The sequence below is a fragment of the Polyodon spathula genome, chromosome 4 (assembly GCF_017654505.1).
Source record: "Polyodon spathula isolate WHYD16114869_AA chromosome 4, ASM1765450v1, whole genome shotgun sequence".
Taxonomy (NCBI): Eukaryota; Metazoa; Chordata; class Actinopteri; order Acipenseriformes; family Polyodontidae; genus Polyodon; species Polyodon spathula.
The window spans coordinates 50968698-50984475 of NC_054537.1; the positions used below are offsets into that span (position 1 = coordinate 50968698).

General features: G+C 42.8%; 1 protein-coding gene across 1 annotated transcript in view; it reads left to right on the forward strand.

Moving 5' to 3' along the window:
• Positions 1-15778, forward strand: part of psmg2 (proteasome (prosome, macropain) assembly chaperone 2) — a 55026-nt gene that overhangs the window by 17440 nt on the left and 21808 nt on the right. Inside the window, exon 5 of the mRNA XM_041248057.1 lies at positions 12908-13081. Within this exon, the coding sequence (XP_041103991.1) occupies positions 12908-13081 (174 nt within the window). The remainder of the gene's footprint in view (positions 1-12907; positions 13082-15778) is intronic.

The window sequence follows — 15778 nt, forward strand, 5'->3', positions numbered from 1 at the left end:
CTCCTCTCCGACATTTTGTCGGATCAGCCGTGGCACCTCCCGCTGCGCAAGGACCTCCTGAGCCAAGCGGAGGGGATATTATGGCACTCGAACCCAGCCCACATGTATGGCTTTCACTGGAAGTGACTCGCTGGTAACATTAAGAACAAATCCAAAGGTGGTATCCTCATTCCATATTAACCAATCAGTGGTTTTGGAAACTTTCAGACCTCCCCCGCACGAGTCAGAGGAGGACCGTAGACAACACACGCTATGCCCAGTTAGGGCTCTGAGCTGTTGTTTGGATTGGACGGCCTCCTGGAGACAGTCCAACCAGCTGTTTGTCTGTTACAGGTCCCGCTCTAGAGGTCAGGCCCTATCGAAGCAACGTCTAACGCACTGCGTGACAGATGCTTGGGATATGAACATTACGGCTCATTCTACCAGGGGCCAGGCAACTTCGTGGGCTTTCCTTCATGGTGCTTTCTTAGATGAGTTATGCAATGCTGCTACATGGACAGGTAGTCAGACATTTTTGTGCGTTTTTACCGCTTTGATGTGACAAACCGAACGAGACCCTCTCTGGGCTCTAGAGTTTTGCAGGTGGCATGCCCTTAGGCGTCATGTGGGCTCTGTGGATATCTCCGTGAGGCTGAACTGTCGGTAATTTGGAGCTACGACAGCTTTGGTATAGCTTCCCATTCGGTAATGGTTGTCATTCCATTGAAAGGGAACGTTAGGTTATTACCATAATCCTGGTTCCCTGAAAGAGAATGACAACCATTACCCTTCGAGGTCGTGTCCCCAGCTGACCTCTGATTTCGAAAGAAAATGGCAATGTGCTACTGTGAGGACGTCCATCTTCAGCAGGAGGTGGGCGGGACTTCCCCCTCACAGCAAGGCCCTGATAGGGCATCTTTTGCATATTTGCTCAGAGATTGATGGTCAGACAGGCTCTTCCTATTCGGTAATGGTTGTCATTCTCTTTCAGGGAACCAGGGTTATGGTAATAACCTAACGTTCGAGACACCAGCGAAAAATGGCCGCATCAAGAAATATTTTTTCCTAGACTGCTGTTTTCCATGGTAGCAGTGCCCCAGTGGTAGGAATGTGTCATTTCAGGGTGAAAACTTTTTTAGAGGACACTACAAAGGTAATGTATACCCAAGATTCACGTCCATCGGCCAAAGAGTTCATGAGGAGTTGTCATTTAAGCGTTCTACGCAAAATCCAACATAGCCGCTACACCATGCGACCAATCCATTTTTCCTTAAGTAGAATTCAAAAGTATACACAGCATTGTGCTCTTGATATTTCTAGCAATTGAACTTGCAAGCCAGAAAAATAGTAGCTATGTCACGGTAGATTAGAGGCTAATCTTGAAGGCAATTTCGTTATTTGTTTTTTCCCTCAATATTAAGCACAATGGGTTTTTTTATGTATTTATTTATTTTCAAAACATTTACTTCAATATTATTGATTTGTACCGAGATCTAGTGCTATTGTGTTAAACTGTATTACAGCTGCAGTTTTGATAGCTAGGCTGACTGAGAAATATGTCTGGGTTTGGTCTGTGGAATAGGTGGCAACCCTACTTACACTGTGAGTGTGTCAGTATGTGTACCATTCTGTACATGCCTTATGTCCAGAAAGTTATTTTAAGTAAACAACGATTACGGCAGAAAAGCTGCTTGGCTCTAATTATACTAAAATGGCTGCTTTTTGGGGGCGATTCTGTGAATAACCGTAAGATCTTCACTGCTACAATTGTATTTCATAGACCAAGTGATTCTGAAGAGTTCTGTCTATACTTTTCTTACCTAAAATAATTAGTTAAATGAAAGATTCGCTCGCAAAGTTTCCCCCCTCACCGTCATAAGAACATAAAGTTTACAAACGAGAGGAGGCCATTCGGCCCATCTTGCTCGTTTGGTTGTTAGTAGCTTATTGATCCCAAAATCTCATCAAGCAGCTTCTTGAAGGATCCCAGGGTGTCAGCTTCAACAACATTACTGGGGAGTTGATTCCAGACCCTCACAATTCTCTGTGTAAAAAAGTGTCTCCTATTTTCTGTTCTGAATGCCCCTTTGTCTAATCTCTATTTGTGACCCCTGGTCCTTGTTTCTTTTTTCAGGCTGAAAAAGTCGCTTGGGTCGACACTGTCAATACCTTTTAGAATTTTGAATGCTTGAATTAGGTCGCCACGTAGTCTTCTTTGTTCAAGACTGAACAGATTCAATTATTTTAGCTTGTCTGCATATGACATGCCTTTTAAGCCCGGAATAATTCTGGTTGCTCTTCTTTGCACTCTTTCTAGAGCAGCAATATCTTTTTTATAGCGAGGTGACCAGAACTGCACACAATATTCAAGATGAGGTCTTACTAGTGCATTGTACAGTTTTAACATTACTTCCCTTGATTTAAATTCAACACTTTTCACAATGTATCCGAGCATCCTGTTAGCCTTTTTTATAGCTTCCCCACATTGTCTAGATGAAGACATTTCTGAGTCAACAAAAACTCCTAGGTCTTTTTCATAGATTCCTTCTCCAATTTCAGTATCTCCCATATGATATTTATAATGTACATTTTTATTTCCTGCATGCAGTACCTTACACTTTTCTCTATTAAATGTCATTTGCCATGTATCTGCCCAGTTCTGAATCTTGTCTAGATCATTTTGAATGACCTTTGCTGCTGCAACAGTGTTTGCCACTCCTCCTACTTTTGTGTCGTCTGCAAATTTAACAAGTTTGCTTACTATACCAGAATCTAAATCATTAATGTAGATTAGGAATAGCAGAGGACCTAATACTGATCCCTGTGGTACACCGCTGGTTACCACACTCCATTCTGAGGTTTTTCCTCTAATCAGTACTTTCTGTTTTCTACATGTTAACCACTCCCTAATCCACGTACATGTGTTTCCTTGAATCCCAACTGCGTTCAGTTTGAGAATTAATCTTTTGTGCGGGACTTTGTCAAAAGCTTTCTGGAAATCTAAATAAACCATGTCATATGCTTTGCAATTATCCATTATCGATGTTGCATCCTCAAAAAAATCAAGCAAGTTAGTTAGACACGATCTCCCTTTCCTAAAACCATGTTGACTGTCTCCCAGGACCCTGTTACCATATAGGTAATTTTCCATTTTGGATCTTATTATAGTTTCCATAAGTTTGCATATAATAGAAGTCAGGCTTACTGGTCTGTAGTTACCTGGTTCAGTTTTGTTTCCCTTTTTGTGGATCGGTATTACGTTTGCAATTTTCCAGTCTGTCGGTACCACCCCTGTGTCAAGAGACTGCTGCATGATCTTGGTTAGCGGTTTGTAAATTACTTCTTTCATTTCTTTGAGTACTACTGGGAGGATCTCATCCGGCCCAGGGGATTTGTTTATTTTAAGAGCTCCTAGTCCCTTTAACACTTCTGCCTCAGTTATGCTAAAGTTATTTAAAACTGGATAGGAACTGGATGACATGTGGGGCATGTTGTCAGTATCCTCCTTTGTAAAAACTTGTGAAAAGTAATTATTTAATATATTTGCTTTTTTTTTTCTTCCTCTACGATTTTGCCATTTGTATCTCTTAAACATTTAATCTCCTCTTTGAATGTTTGCTTGCTGTTGTAATATTGGAAAAACATTTTGGAATTGGTTTTAGCTCCCTTAGCAATGTTCATTTCTATTTCTCTCTTGGCCTTTCTAACTTCCTTTTTGACTTGCGTTTGCAGTTCTGTGTTCTCTTTCTGCGTACTTTCTTTTTGGTCCTTTTTTAATGCTCTGTAAAGTGCCTTATTTCGCTGAATATTTTTTTTAATTGATCTATTAAACCATTTTGGCAATTTAGTTTTACATTTAGATTTGTCTACTTTATGCGTCTTAAGTTACACGCTCAGTTTGTTGCATTATATTCTTGATTTGTGATTGTTTTACCATAAAAATAATTTTATTCCGATTTTTAAACAAACTATTTGTGTGACTTGTACACATTTTATTATTTTGATTGTCTTCTGGTTTAAATGGTGCAATTTTGATTGGCTTCGGTTCAGCTAAAAATAGCGTTTCACACACACAGAATCACACTTTACGTACATTTCTGTACAACCCGAGGTCGCCGTATTTTTTTCTAAACAATTTTAGTACAATTTTTAAACAAACTGTACTGGTGTGACTTGTAAAGCTAGTATATTATACGTCCCATAGTCCTCTACATTCGTGTCGAGTTTCATGAAGTTTGGTGCAGCCGTTTAAAAGTTATAGGCAGTTTTTATAGTCAGTTGCGTATGCAGATGATGTCATCCAGCGTGGCCACCATGATTTTCACAGCAGCAACTTCTCTTGAACAAGCGTAACAGATGACCATACTGAGGTGTTTTATTGTCATTTTTGTTTCAGTCGGATAAGCGGATTCAGAGAGGATGATTTTTGAATTTTGGTGACTGTATATTTTTATGCTAATTTATGACATTAATCAACGTGGTTGCCAAACCATAGTACCAGTCAGCTTCATATTAACAGCAGTTAATCAGGGCCTATCCCTCAACATGTATAGCAATTTTCAGAACTCCGCAGTAAGTAGTTTTCAATACATAGGCGTTTTAACAAATTCTGCTGAAAAAAAAATATGGCTGCCGAACTACGTGACTTATGCAAATTTGATCACGGCTCCAAGCAGCTTATCAGCCACGATCACATTTTACTATTACTACTACTATGACGGGCAGGTCACACATTCCAATAGCTCCTGCCTATCTATTTAAAATCCATTCAAAAACAGTAGTTTCAACTTTTATTTTCCTATCCTTTTTATAAAAATCACCAAAGTAGTAGGGCACCTTTTGTTTTAAAAATCTCTACTTTTTATCAGTTACTTTTATTATAATTTAGTGTTTGTTTTGGATTGTTCTCTCTGCACTTGCCTTGTAAGTGCAGGGGGGTGGCCATTTTGATTTTCCTTTGTGTTTGTTTGATTTCTTTCTTTGAATGTTTTCCTTGTTTTTATCAATTTTATTTTCAGTGCTTTTTAATTTTATCATAAAAATCACTTTGTTTAGTTTCTTTTAAAACTATTTTTAGTTCTAAAACTGTTTTTGGTTTTGTTTTAAGAATCGTTTTGTTTTAAAATCCCCTGCTTTTGTCTTGTGCAGAGTGGGGGAAGGGCAGGCACATTGTCTGTCCTGTTTCTTACTTTACTTTTTTAGTTGAAGGTTTTTATTTTATTTTTAAAAACCTTTAACTGGATTTATTTAATTGTGATTGTTTATTTTATTTCGTTTTGTTCCCGTTTGAGGGGGGGATAAAACAGACTAGAATAAATAAAAAAAAAAAAAAAAAACTGTTTGTTTCGTTGTTTTGTTTTCCCCTGCACTATTGGAGTGCAGGTGTGTGTGTGTGTGTTTTATTTGTTTATTTTAAAACAAAATAAAAAATAATTTGGGGCCGGCCACGGTGGAGGTCGCTGAGGGGGGCAAAGGAAGGTCCCTCTGCGGAGCGGTTGCCTCGGGCACCTTCTTCCGACAGCGAAACAGGCCTGAAACCCCATGTTGCCGAGGAGGGGGCGGCTGAACCAGCTCCCGAGGCAAGCGTGGGCTCCGCAGACAACGCGCTGAGGGGCCGGGGGGGGGGGGAGCTGCCTTGGGCTCCCCTCTCTCGCGGCGAGGGGGGGGGTGAAGAAACACCCCCCGAGGCAGAGGCAGGCTCCGCGTAGCTTGCGCTCACATCGGCTGCCGGAGCGCAGAAGGGAGAGGAAGAACCGAGAGGGCAGAAGGTGGTGCCTCGAGATAGATCCCCTCCCCGACTCGCAAAGGAGCTGCGAGACCGGTCCCCGACCCACCACCGAGGGGCCAGTTTCTGTCGCGGTCACCGAGGGGGCGCAGGAGGAGCACCCGAAACGGCTGAGGCGGCCCCGGTGACTGCAGCCGAGGGAGGGGAAGAACCCGAGAGGGTAGATCCCCTCGCTCCGAGGGCCAAGGACGGGCCTGAGACAGTAAAACGAGGATGCAGATGGTCCCCACGAGGGTCCCTCCGCTGATTTTTCCCGCCTTGTCCCCTGGTGGTGGGGCACCGGGGGACTCTATGAATATTAAAATCCGACGCAATGTGCTAACCCACCAATGTGAGTGCGTTATGCTTCTCCATCGCGAGGGAGGAGGACTCGGAGGCCACGTACAGCGTGGGTTTGGAGGGTCTGTCCGCCCCTTCTCCGGACATCCCTGCGGCGGAGCTCCTGGACTTCCTGGAGGCCACCATCCACCGCAGGGACAATACAGCTGGCCCTGGACAAATGGGGGTATTTCTAGAGGATTCTACACTCTGCGATCCTTCCTCGGGGCCAGTCACGCCAACAAAACATCGGGCACGAGCGTGCACATTCGTGCCGGAAAGATCCGTGCCGGAAAGATCCATGACCAGTTGGTGAACTTTGGGAGATCTCAGGATCTCCCGTGAGTGTCGCCATCTACTCCTGACAGGACCACATATCACATCGGTACCGTAAACGTTAAAGGTTGCAAGGACCATTTCCGCAGGGCCCAGGTAATCTCCTTCCTGAAAAAGGGAGGTTACTCTGTGTGCTTCCTGCAAGAAACCCACTCGACTCCGCAGGCCGGACGCCTCGGCCTTCACCTACACCCAGGTGAGGGAGGGGCGGGTGTCTCAGTCCCATTGCATTCGCTTCTCCGACATAAGGCCGGCGCCGTTCACGGACCACAACCTGGTGGCTGTGATGCCAGCTAGGCACGGTGCTGCCTACTGGCATTTTAACAACAGCCTGTTGGAAGACGAGCGCTTTGAGTGGTCTTTCCAGGACTTTTGGACGGTCTGGCACGGCTGGCAATCTCGCTTCCCCAGTTGGCGTCAGTAGTTGGACGTGGGGAAAGGGCAGCCTTTGCGTGGGTCCTGGAGGAAACCTACGAGACCGGTGAGATGCCCCTTTTGATGAGGCGGGCGATCATCACGCTCCTGCCCAAGAAAGGAGATCTGCGTTGCCTCAAGAACTGGCGCCTGGTCTCGCTGCTATGTACGGACTACAAAATTGTAGCCAAGGCTACCTCCCTGAGGCTCAAGTCCGTGCTGGCAGATGTGATCCACCCCGACCAGTCCTACACAGTCCCGAACCGGACGATATTTGAGACCGGACGATATCTTCCTGGTTCGGGACCTCCTGCACTACTGCAGGAGGACGGGTCGGTTGGTTGCCTTCCTCTCTCTGGATCAAGAGAAGACATTCGACCTGGTGGATCACAAGTATCTCTTTGGAATCCTGTGAGCATTCGGATTCGGGCAGCGCTTCGTAGGTCTGTTCTGGATACTGTACGCCTCTGCCGAGTGCCTGATCAAGGTCAACTTGTCCTTGACATCGCCCCTCACCTTCAGGAGAGGAGTACGTCAAGGCTGCCCTCTGTCTGGACAACTGTACGCGCTGTGCATCGAGCCCTTCACGGGGTTGGCACTCGACGCGCAGGATACGAGGGTGGTCCTGTCGGCTTACGCTGACGACGTGCTCCTGGTGGTCTTGGATCCCGTTGATCTGGAGAGAATGCGGAGCTGCCAGAGCGTATACTGTGTCGCGTTCTCTGCCAGGATCAACTGGACCAAATGCTCCGGGTTACTGGTAGGTCCCTGGTGGGTGGACTCCCTCCCTGCTGCGCTCCAGCAGTTCCAGTGGAGCGCGGACAGCTTCAAATACCTGGGAGTCCACCTGAGCCCCGTGGAGGCCACGGTCGCAGCCAACTGGGTGGAGTTGGAGGACAAGGTGGCTGCGCGACTGAGGTCATGGTCGGGTCTGCTGAAACTGCTTTCCTTCAGGGGCAGGGCTGTGGTCCTCAGCCAGCTGGTGGCGTCGATGCTCTGGCATCGACTCACCCTCCTGAGCCCGCCCACTGAGTTTGTCGACAGGGTCCTGAGGAAGCTGACTGACTTCTTCTGGGCTGCAAAGCACTGGGGCTCTGTCTGGGTGCTGTGCTTCCCTTTGGCCGAGAGAGGGCAGGCGTTGGTGTGCATCAAGAGTCAGATGCACACTTTCCGCCTACAGACCCTGCAGAGATTCCTGTACACAAACCCGGCCCCGCAGTGGTGCACGCTGGCTTGCCTCCTCCTGCACCAGCTGCAGGGCCTGGGCTACGACCGGCAGCTCTTCTGAATCACTCTCCAGGGAATCCGTCTCCCCAAGCTGCCGCTCTTCTACCAGGGACTGGTCAAGACCCGGAGCATGTTTTCCGTTGGCCGAGATGCTGTTCCGACCGAGGACCAAGGACTCCTTCTGGAGCCCCTGCTGCACAACCCCCACCTAGGTGCGCAAGCATTGGAGTCCCCCTCGGCCGAGATCAACAGTCTCCGCACCAAGGTGACCAGAGTCTGGGATCTCCTGGATCGCGATCGCTCGGGGAGGCTGACTCCCGAGTCGCTGGTTGCCAGGGCGGCTCGGGGTACCGTCAGGACGGCCCGCCGGGGGATCCGGGAGTGCAAAGCAGCGTTGCACCCAGACTCTGTCAGGTATCTCGAGGGGCTCCTCGGGACCGGAGAGCAAATCTCCCCACCCTTGGCTCTCTTTGGTCCTGCAATCCCCCACCCCCCCCTCGAGAACAACCTGAGCAGGATCTCGCAGTTCTCCTCGCAGTCTCTTTGACTGCGGAGTGATGTTCAGGGCTGTGATCCGGTCCCGGGTTAAGTTGGGGCACGCCCACGCGGAGTCTACTGGCGACATGTCAGCCTTTGTTGACCAGTGGGCTCTGGGTGGTGTGCTCTGTACCACCCCCCTTTTCTTTTGACTATTTAATTTACAGTCCTTTAAGCCAATTTTTCTGTTAATGAGTTAGTTACCAGTTTTTCTCAGCAGCCCCTTTTGTATAGGGGTTCTGAATTGAAGTTTTGTCCGCCTGCCATTGGGCAGCTGGTGCACCTGATTGCCACTGGGTGTGCGGTGTAGTCCCCCTAATGGTACTAAATAGGACTACTACTACTAAAAATAATAAATACTAGAGTTGCTAGCAACTCTAAAAGCTTCCAAAGAAAACATGGTTCAATCATCACAAATAATCACTGCTACACCTAGCTACGTTTCCTATAATTAGTTAATGGGTTACTTAAATTGTATCGTGTACAGAGCATAATCTGAAGTCTAAGTGCACTGATCTGTGCTAGATACAGCTGAGGAGCTATAGGCCAATTTGTGGGTTTTGAACCTTAGCAGAGGTCACAGGTCATGGGTAATGACATTTTTTTATAGAGCACACATGACTTTCATGTGAACCATGACTCTATCTGTGATCCCTGAGGCGCAAGGAGCCATTTTTTTATCCTGACCTTTTGGAGAGCTGAAAGGTCGCAGGTGATGACATTTTTCGTAGAGCACATATGTTTTCCTGTACGTTTTCCATTATAACTATGACTACATCAGCACGCCCTAGGAGATCAAATCTAAATGTTAATTCCAATACGGCTGCCAAAACATGCGACCAATCTTCTTTCGATTTTTAGTGGTTATTACTTTATTATGGGTCGCATAACTGTGGCAACATTGAAGAGCATACGTGCAACATTGTTCTTGTTATGGGTCGTGTCGTTTTTCAATTATCAATATAGCCTCCAAACCATGTGACCAAAACGCCATTTTGAAATCGACAGTACCCTCTACTACCGTACTCAGTTTCATGTCTCTAGTGTATTGCAGTATGGATTTATACTTTAATGTATGTAAATATAGCATTCATTAAGTTTTTATTTTGCTCGCTGCATCCATGTTTTTTTACAAAACTTAGAAAGGATCTTGTCCTGAGCATACGTGGCAATTTAGGTGCCGATCAACATTGTGGTTTGAGACAAGAAGATCTTTGAATATTTTGCGCAAATCCAATGCAGCGAGCAAACCAACTGTCCAATTGATTTTGTTTTAACGTTTTCTTTTTATAGGCCATTCTTGCGTTATATGCTGATATTGTCAAATCTCCATCTTAAGTCGTTTTTGTTGACAAGAGTTTTGAAAATTGTCCAATATTTTCACGAGATGTAGCCTAGTGGCCAAACTGTGAAATTTTTCCACTCTGGGACGCCAGTGTGGTTGTCCACACATAGGCATCTACTTACATATGCGTTTTCATGACTCTGCGATTCAACTTTTGGCATAATAATAATAATAATAGGAATAACAATAGCAATAACAATAGGCTTCCCAGCCTTTGGCTTGGAAATCTAATGTATTTATGTTAAAATAGCATGAGTCTAAAAGCACACCCCACATAATTATGCAAAACGGAAATACTGAAATTGAAGAAGGAATATATGAAAAAAAACTAGGAGTTTGTTGACTCAGAAATGTCTTCATCTAGACCAGTGGTCCTCAAAATCGTGCACGTGGGCAAAGCCAGGCCACCGTGCCAGCGGCAGCTGTTCTTAAATTATGGGTCATGAACACATTTCTGGCAGGTCGTAGCGTGGGAAAATAAATAAAGCTTTAAACACGTTTTCCAACAAAAGCGCCACAGCAGTCTGTTGACAGTGCTGCTTGCTTATGGTGTGCTTGTAGCTACACAACTTTATTTTTTATTGAATGGCTTTTGCGATACAATCAACCAATTGAATATCTGCATTGTCTTGCGGAAGCCCAATCATTAGTTAGCTGGGTGGGAAATAAACTGTGTCTGTTTCACATGCAGGTACTGACAGTAAGTTTAACCAATAGAAGTGTCAAATATCTGGCAAGTTTTACGCAGCTGTCTAATCATAAGCAAGCAGAGGCCGTTCACGGTATTCCGCATGAAAATTGAAGGCAAGTGAGTAGCCACTGGGAAAGTGAAAGATCTGACAGCTGTCCAATCATTCGTGAGCAGAGGAGGGTGTTAATATGCCGGGTAAGCACTGAATTTTGCTGACTTATTGAGAAAAATGATACATTTCAGTATTTAGAATTTAATTTTCTATGTCTTTTTTTATTTCACCAGACAAGGGGAACACCGCAGTATATTTAGTTACGAATCACTTTCTCTGCGATCATTAAAACAGATTAGTGTTAGAGACGCTATCTACACTTTTTTTATTTTAGTTTATTCACGGTTATCTGTGTAAAATGCTATTAAAAAAATATTTGCGTTGCGTGTTTTGTGTAAATTATTTAAAGAATAAGCGCACATGCACAATTAGTACCTGAGACTTGGCCTTATTAGAGTGAGCCAAGAATAACCCACTAAAACTCTTAATATATAATATATGTCAAGAGAAGGCACTGTGTGAGATAAGAACCTATGCAATAATCAGCGTGCCTGCAAACGTCCATGTAAGATCAATTTATGCCCGTGCCAAAATTACTTTGAGGACCACTGATCTAGACAGTGTGGGGAAGCTATAAAAAGAGGCCAACAATGGATGTATAGTGAAAATTGTTGAATTAAAATAAAGGGAAGTAATGTTAGAACTTTACAATGCATTGTAAGATCTCATCTAGAATATTGTGTTCAATTCTGCTCACCTTGCTACAAAAAGGATATTGATGCTCTAAAAGAGTGTAAAGAAGAGCGACCAGAATTATTCTGGGTTTAAAAGACATGTCATATGCAGACAGGCTTAAAGAATTAAATCTATTCAGTCTACGCGGCGGTCTGATTCAACTATTCAAATTAGTTTATTTTTTTAAACTAATTATGATGTTATTATATACTGTTATATATCGGAGTTCGTACGACATCAGTGAATTGAAGAAAAAAAAAGTCCCAGTTTTTTACTCTAACCCTAATTAGACAGTGCGAGAAACTAAAGCTCTGATGCAAATTTGGTCACTAAAATCCAAGCCGAACATCTGTCCAAAACTCCCCGTTCCCCTGCTTTCTTCCACAGTAATATGAAGAATCGAAAATATGCTATTTAAAAACTTGAGGAGCTATTGATAGCTTCCACCTTTCACAATACCTTGTAGGATGTTGTAAACATTTGATTCACAGACCATATAAGCAACCCAAGTCACTTGCAACTGCATGGTGAACACAAACAAACTCAGCTCTGAAAAAAATTGAAAAGGCTCACAAAAAACTAACTTTAGTTTGCATCCAAACAAACTCGTCTCTTTGCTTGCAGATAAGTGTGAACAGTAAGCAAATTGATGCATTGTTTCAAACGAGATGAACCAGACAGAGTCCGTTTCGAAACAGACCAAGTGGGAATGCAGCAGGATCAATGGTACTATATTGGAATGGACTCAAACTTTAAGTAGTTTTCAAATCAGCCTGAAATCAAATTGTTTTATTTTATTAAAATGTTAGAATTTTTTTAAACCATTATTTAAAATAAAATGGACTTCCGTCTCCGTTTAGCTTTGGTACCCATAAATTAGCAGATGATTCTGCTTCTATCCATGCCATATTAATTTATTAAGGTATGTTAATAGCTGTCTACCTGTAGCAAAGTACGCAATGAAATCCCAAAGACGCTACCTGTATAGTGCTACGAATGCCAAAGTTTTTTCATTGTATGAAGATGTTGGTATCGGGTTCAATATTATTTAATATTTTATCTTTTTGTTTCATATACATGCAGCAAAGTGTGCGATGAAAATGCCACCAACTTAGTGCTGAGACTGTTAAAAAAAATTTTATTTGGGAAAATCATAACTCTTGCATAACTATACTGTACTATTTGAAACGTGGGAAAACAACCTGGCTTTACAATTTTTCCTAAAAAAAAACAACAACTTTTTTGTATGAAGATCTGTTAGAACCAATAGTAGTTAGTTGCCCAGAAATGTTGTTTTTCATGCCAGCTATATGCCAATAAAATGTCTATTTAACTGATATTAAAATGAGTGCTGATCCTTTTACTATAGTAACAAGATCAAGGTCGGATCCGTTTTAGCACAATAGGCTCCATTGCATTAGAATCTTCAGATGAGCAATCTAACATTTTCCAGAAGTGGTCTTACTTTTTTTTTTTTTCTCTCTTAAGCACTCCATTACGTTATTTACTTACACCTGCCATGCAGAGCATTGTTGGGGACAACTTGCAAAATATGAACTGGAAGAAAATGGAGAAGATAGCAGTTTTCCCTGAAGTCAGCAATACAAGACAGCATCTCTACATCCCTGGTGGGGGCATCACTAAACAACTATACAATGTTTGGTAAGTTCAGTAATGTACTGGTCATAAATGAGGGTGTATATAAGGCCTTGTTTCGACCTGCACAAAATGGTGAAAAATATATTTTCTTAACATTAGACATACTGTAAGTACAACATGTTAAACCAGCACATCGCAATAATAACTTCTTAAATTATTTTTCAAAATAAAATTCCAGACATCTGGGGCCCGTTTCATGAAGGTCCTGCAGTTGCGATGAGCTTACAAGGACACAGCAGTCGTCCCTGCGTGCATTTCATAAAGCACTTCTCAAGTGCCGTCGCTTGCAATCACTCTATCGATCTACGCTCAAAAAAATCAGTAACTCGGTAATCCACTTTAAAGCCCAGTTTAGGTAATTACAACTGCAGGGGTTCAGAGGAAAACAAAAGTTTTCGAAGAAGAAATTGATATAATTATAGAACTGGTTGGCCAACACAGGCAAGTTGTCTGGAAGTTTAACTAACGAAGACGAGAACAAAAAAAAAAGTGGCACAATCACTGATGCAGTAAATGCTTTAAGGGTGGAGCTGAGTACCTGAAATTTAGAGGAAAAAAATAATCTAGTAAGTACCAGACCAAAAGTAAGTAGAACAAAATTAAAAGGGAGATGAAAAAAATCTGAATGAGGAGGAAAATGAGAACCTCATGAGAATGAGGTTGCTGGTATTAAGAGCAAACAAAGAAAAAGAAAAGCAGATAGAAGCTCTTCCTGCTGTCTTTAACCCAACGTAAGTAAACGTGTCTTTGTTATCCATCTCAGTAAGCAATAATGAAAATAGATAGTTATGTATTTTTATAACTTGTTCATAAAATGTATTATTAGGCTTCCAAGCCAAAGGCTGGGAAGCCTATTCTTATTTAAAGGTTTTGGGGTTTTTTTTCTTCCCAAAAATTTTAACTGCTGCTGCTTCGAAACTGTGTGACTGATCAGGTTCTGACTTGGCAGGTAACAAGCTGGATAAATTGGCTCTCAGATGCAGAAAAAATTTTGCTGCTGCGTCCTTTCAATTGGCGACGTGACGCATTTTTCGATAAAACCTTTCGAAATCTTCTTCTTGAACCGGTGAAGTGATTAATCTGACACTTGGCATATATCCTCAGCATCCAAACCCGCATCAAGTTGCAAAGCAGAAGTTTCTGCATAAATTTTAATGTCAAAATGGCTGCTACAAATCTCATCGAAACGCGCCCTTAACAGCAAACTGCTGCTATTTGAACACCGTTTGACCAACAAACCCCAAACTTGATAGTGATTGTCTCAGTATAACAGTGGATTACAAGCATGTCAAAATGGTTATTTTTTATGAAACAAGATGGCCGCCAGGTGTACGTTTACGTTCAAAATTTAAAACTGCCTCAGTTGACAAACGGTTTACTTGACTAACTCCAAACTTCACAAGCATCATCCTTGACACTGTAGCAATGCAACTTTTAAGATACTGGTGTTAAACCAAAATGGTCGTGTGATGCATTTCTTCTTGAAACCTCCCGAAATGTTGTTCTTTGGCACCGTTGAAGTGATTGATCTGACACTTAGCATCCAAACCTGCTTGCAAAGCAGAAGCTGCTGTGATACAATTCAATAGTAAAATGGCTGCCGCAAATTTCACCGAAACGTGCCCTTGACAGCAGACTGCTTTTATTTGAAAACCGTCTGACCAACAGACTCCAAACTTGGTAGGCATCGTTCCAGTGACAGCGGAATAAAAATATTAAAATGGTTATGTTTCATGAAACAATATGGCTGCCACCTACATTTTCTTGTATTTAAAACTGCTTGAGTTTAAAAATGGCTCACTTGATTAACTCGAAAGTTCTCTACTCGGAGAAAAGATCCTCGAGCAGGTTCGGAAGCATTTAAACTAGAAAGGAAGGGGGGAGAAATCAACAAAAAAACAGAAGGGAGACCGCATCAAAACAAGGACAACAACTCAGGTAAGACAACCATTAAATGTATTTATCTAAATGCTAGAAGTATCAGAAACAAAATTCTAGAACTTGAAGCTACTGCACTAACAGGTAACTATGATGTGATAGGTGTTACAGAAACGTGGTTATCTGAGAGTGATGGGGACGAATATAATATTTGTGGGTATACACTGTATAGGAAAGACAGGCAGGACAGAAGAGGAGGAGGGGTAGCGCTATACATAAGAAACAGTCTTGAAGCCCAGGTGTTAAACCTGGACAAAGAAAACAAAACCGAATCAATATGGGTCAGAATAACAGACAAAAATTCAAAAGGCATAATAATAGGAGCATGCTATAGACCGCCAGATTCAGACGGTGAGCACAATAATCTGTTATACAATGACATTAGAAATGTGTGTAGCAAAGGAGAAGCCATACTAATGGGGGATTTCAACTTCCCCCAAATAAAATGTGAAAACCCGGTGGGTAGCGCGAAGGATGAAATAGAAATGGTGGAAATGACAAATGACTGCTTCCTAACACAATTTGTGAAGGCACCCACTAGAGGGGAGGCATGCCTTGATTTAGTCTTTTCAAATAACGAAGATAGAATAACTAAAACAGAGGTCAGAGAACCACTGGCAAACTCAGACCACAACATGGTCTCATTTGAAGTGTTTTTTAAATCCCCAAAAGTAAAGACTAAAGCTAAGGTTTACAATTTTAGAAAAGCAAACTATGAAGGTATGAAACAGAGACTAACAGAAGTAGATTGGAGTAAAATAG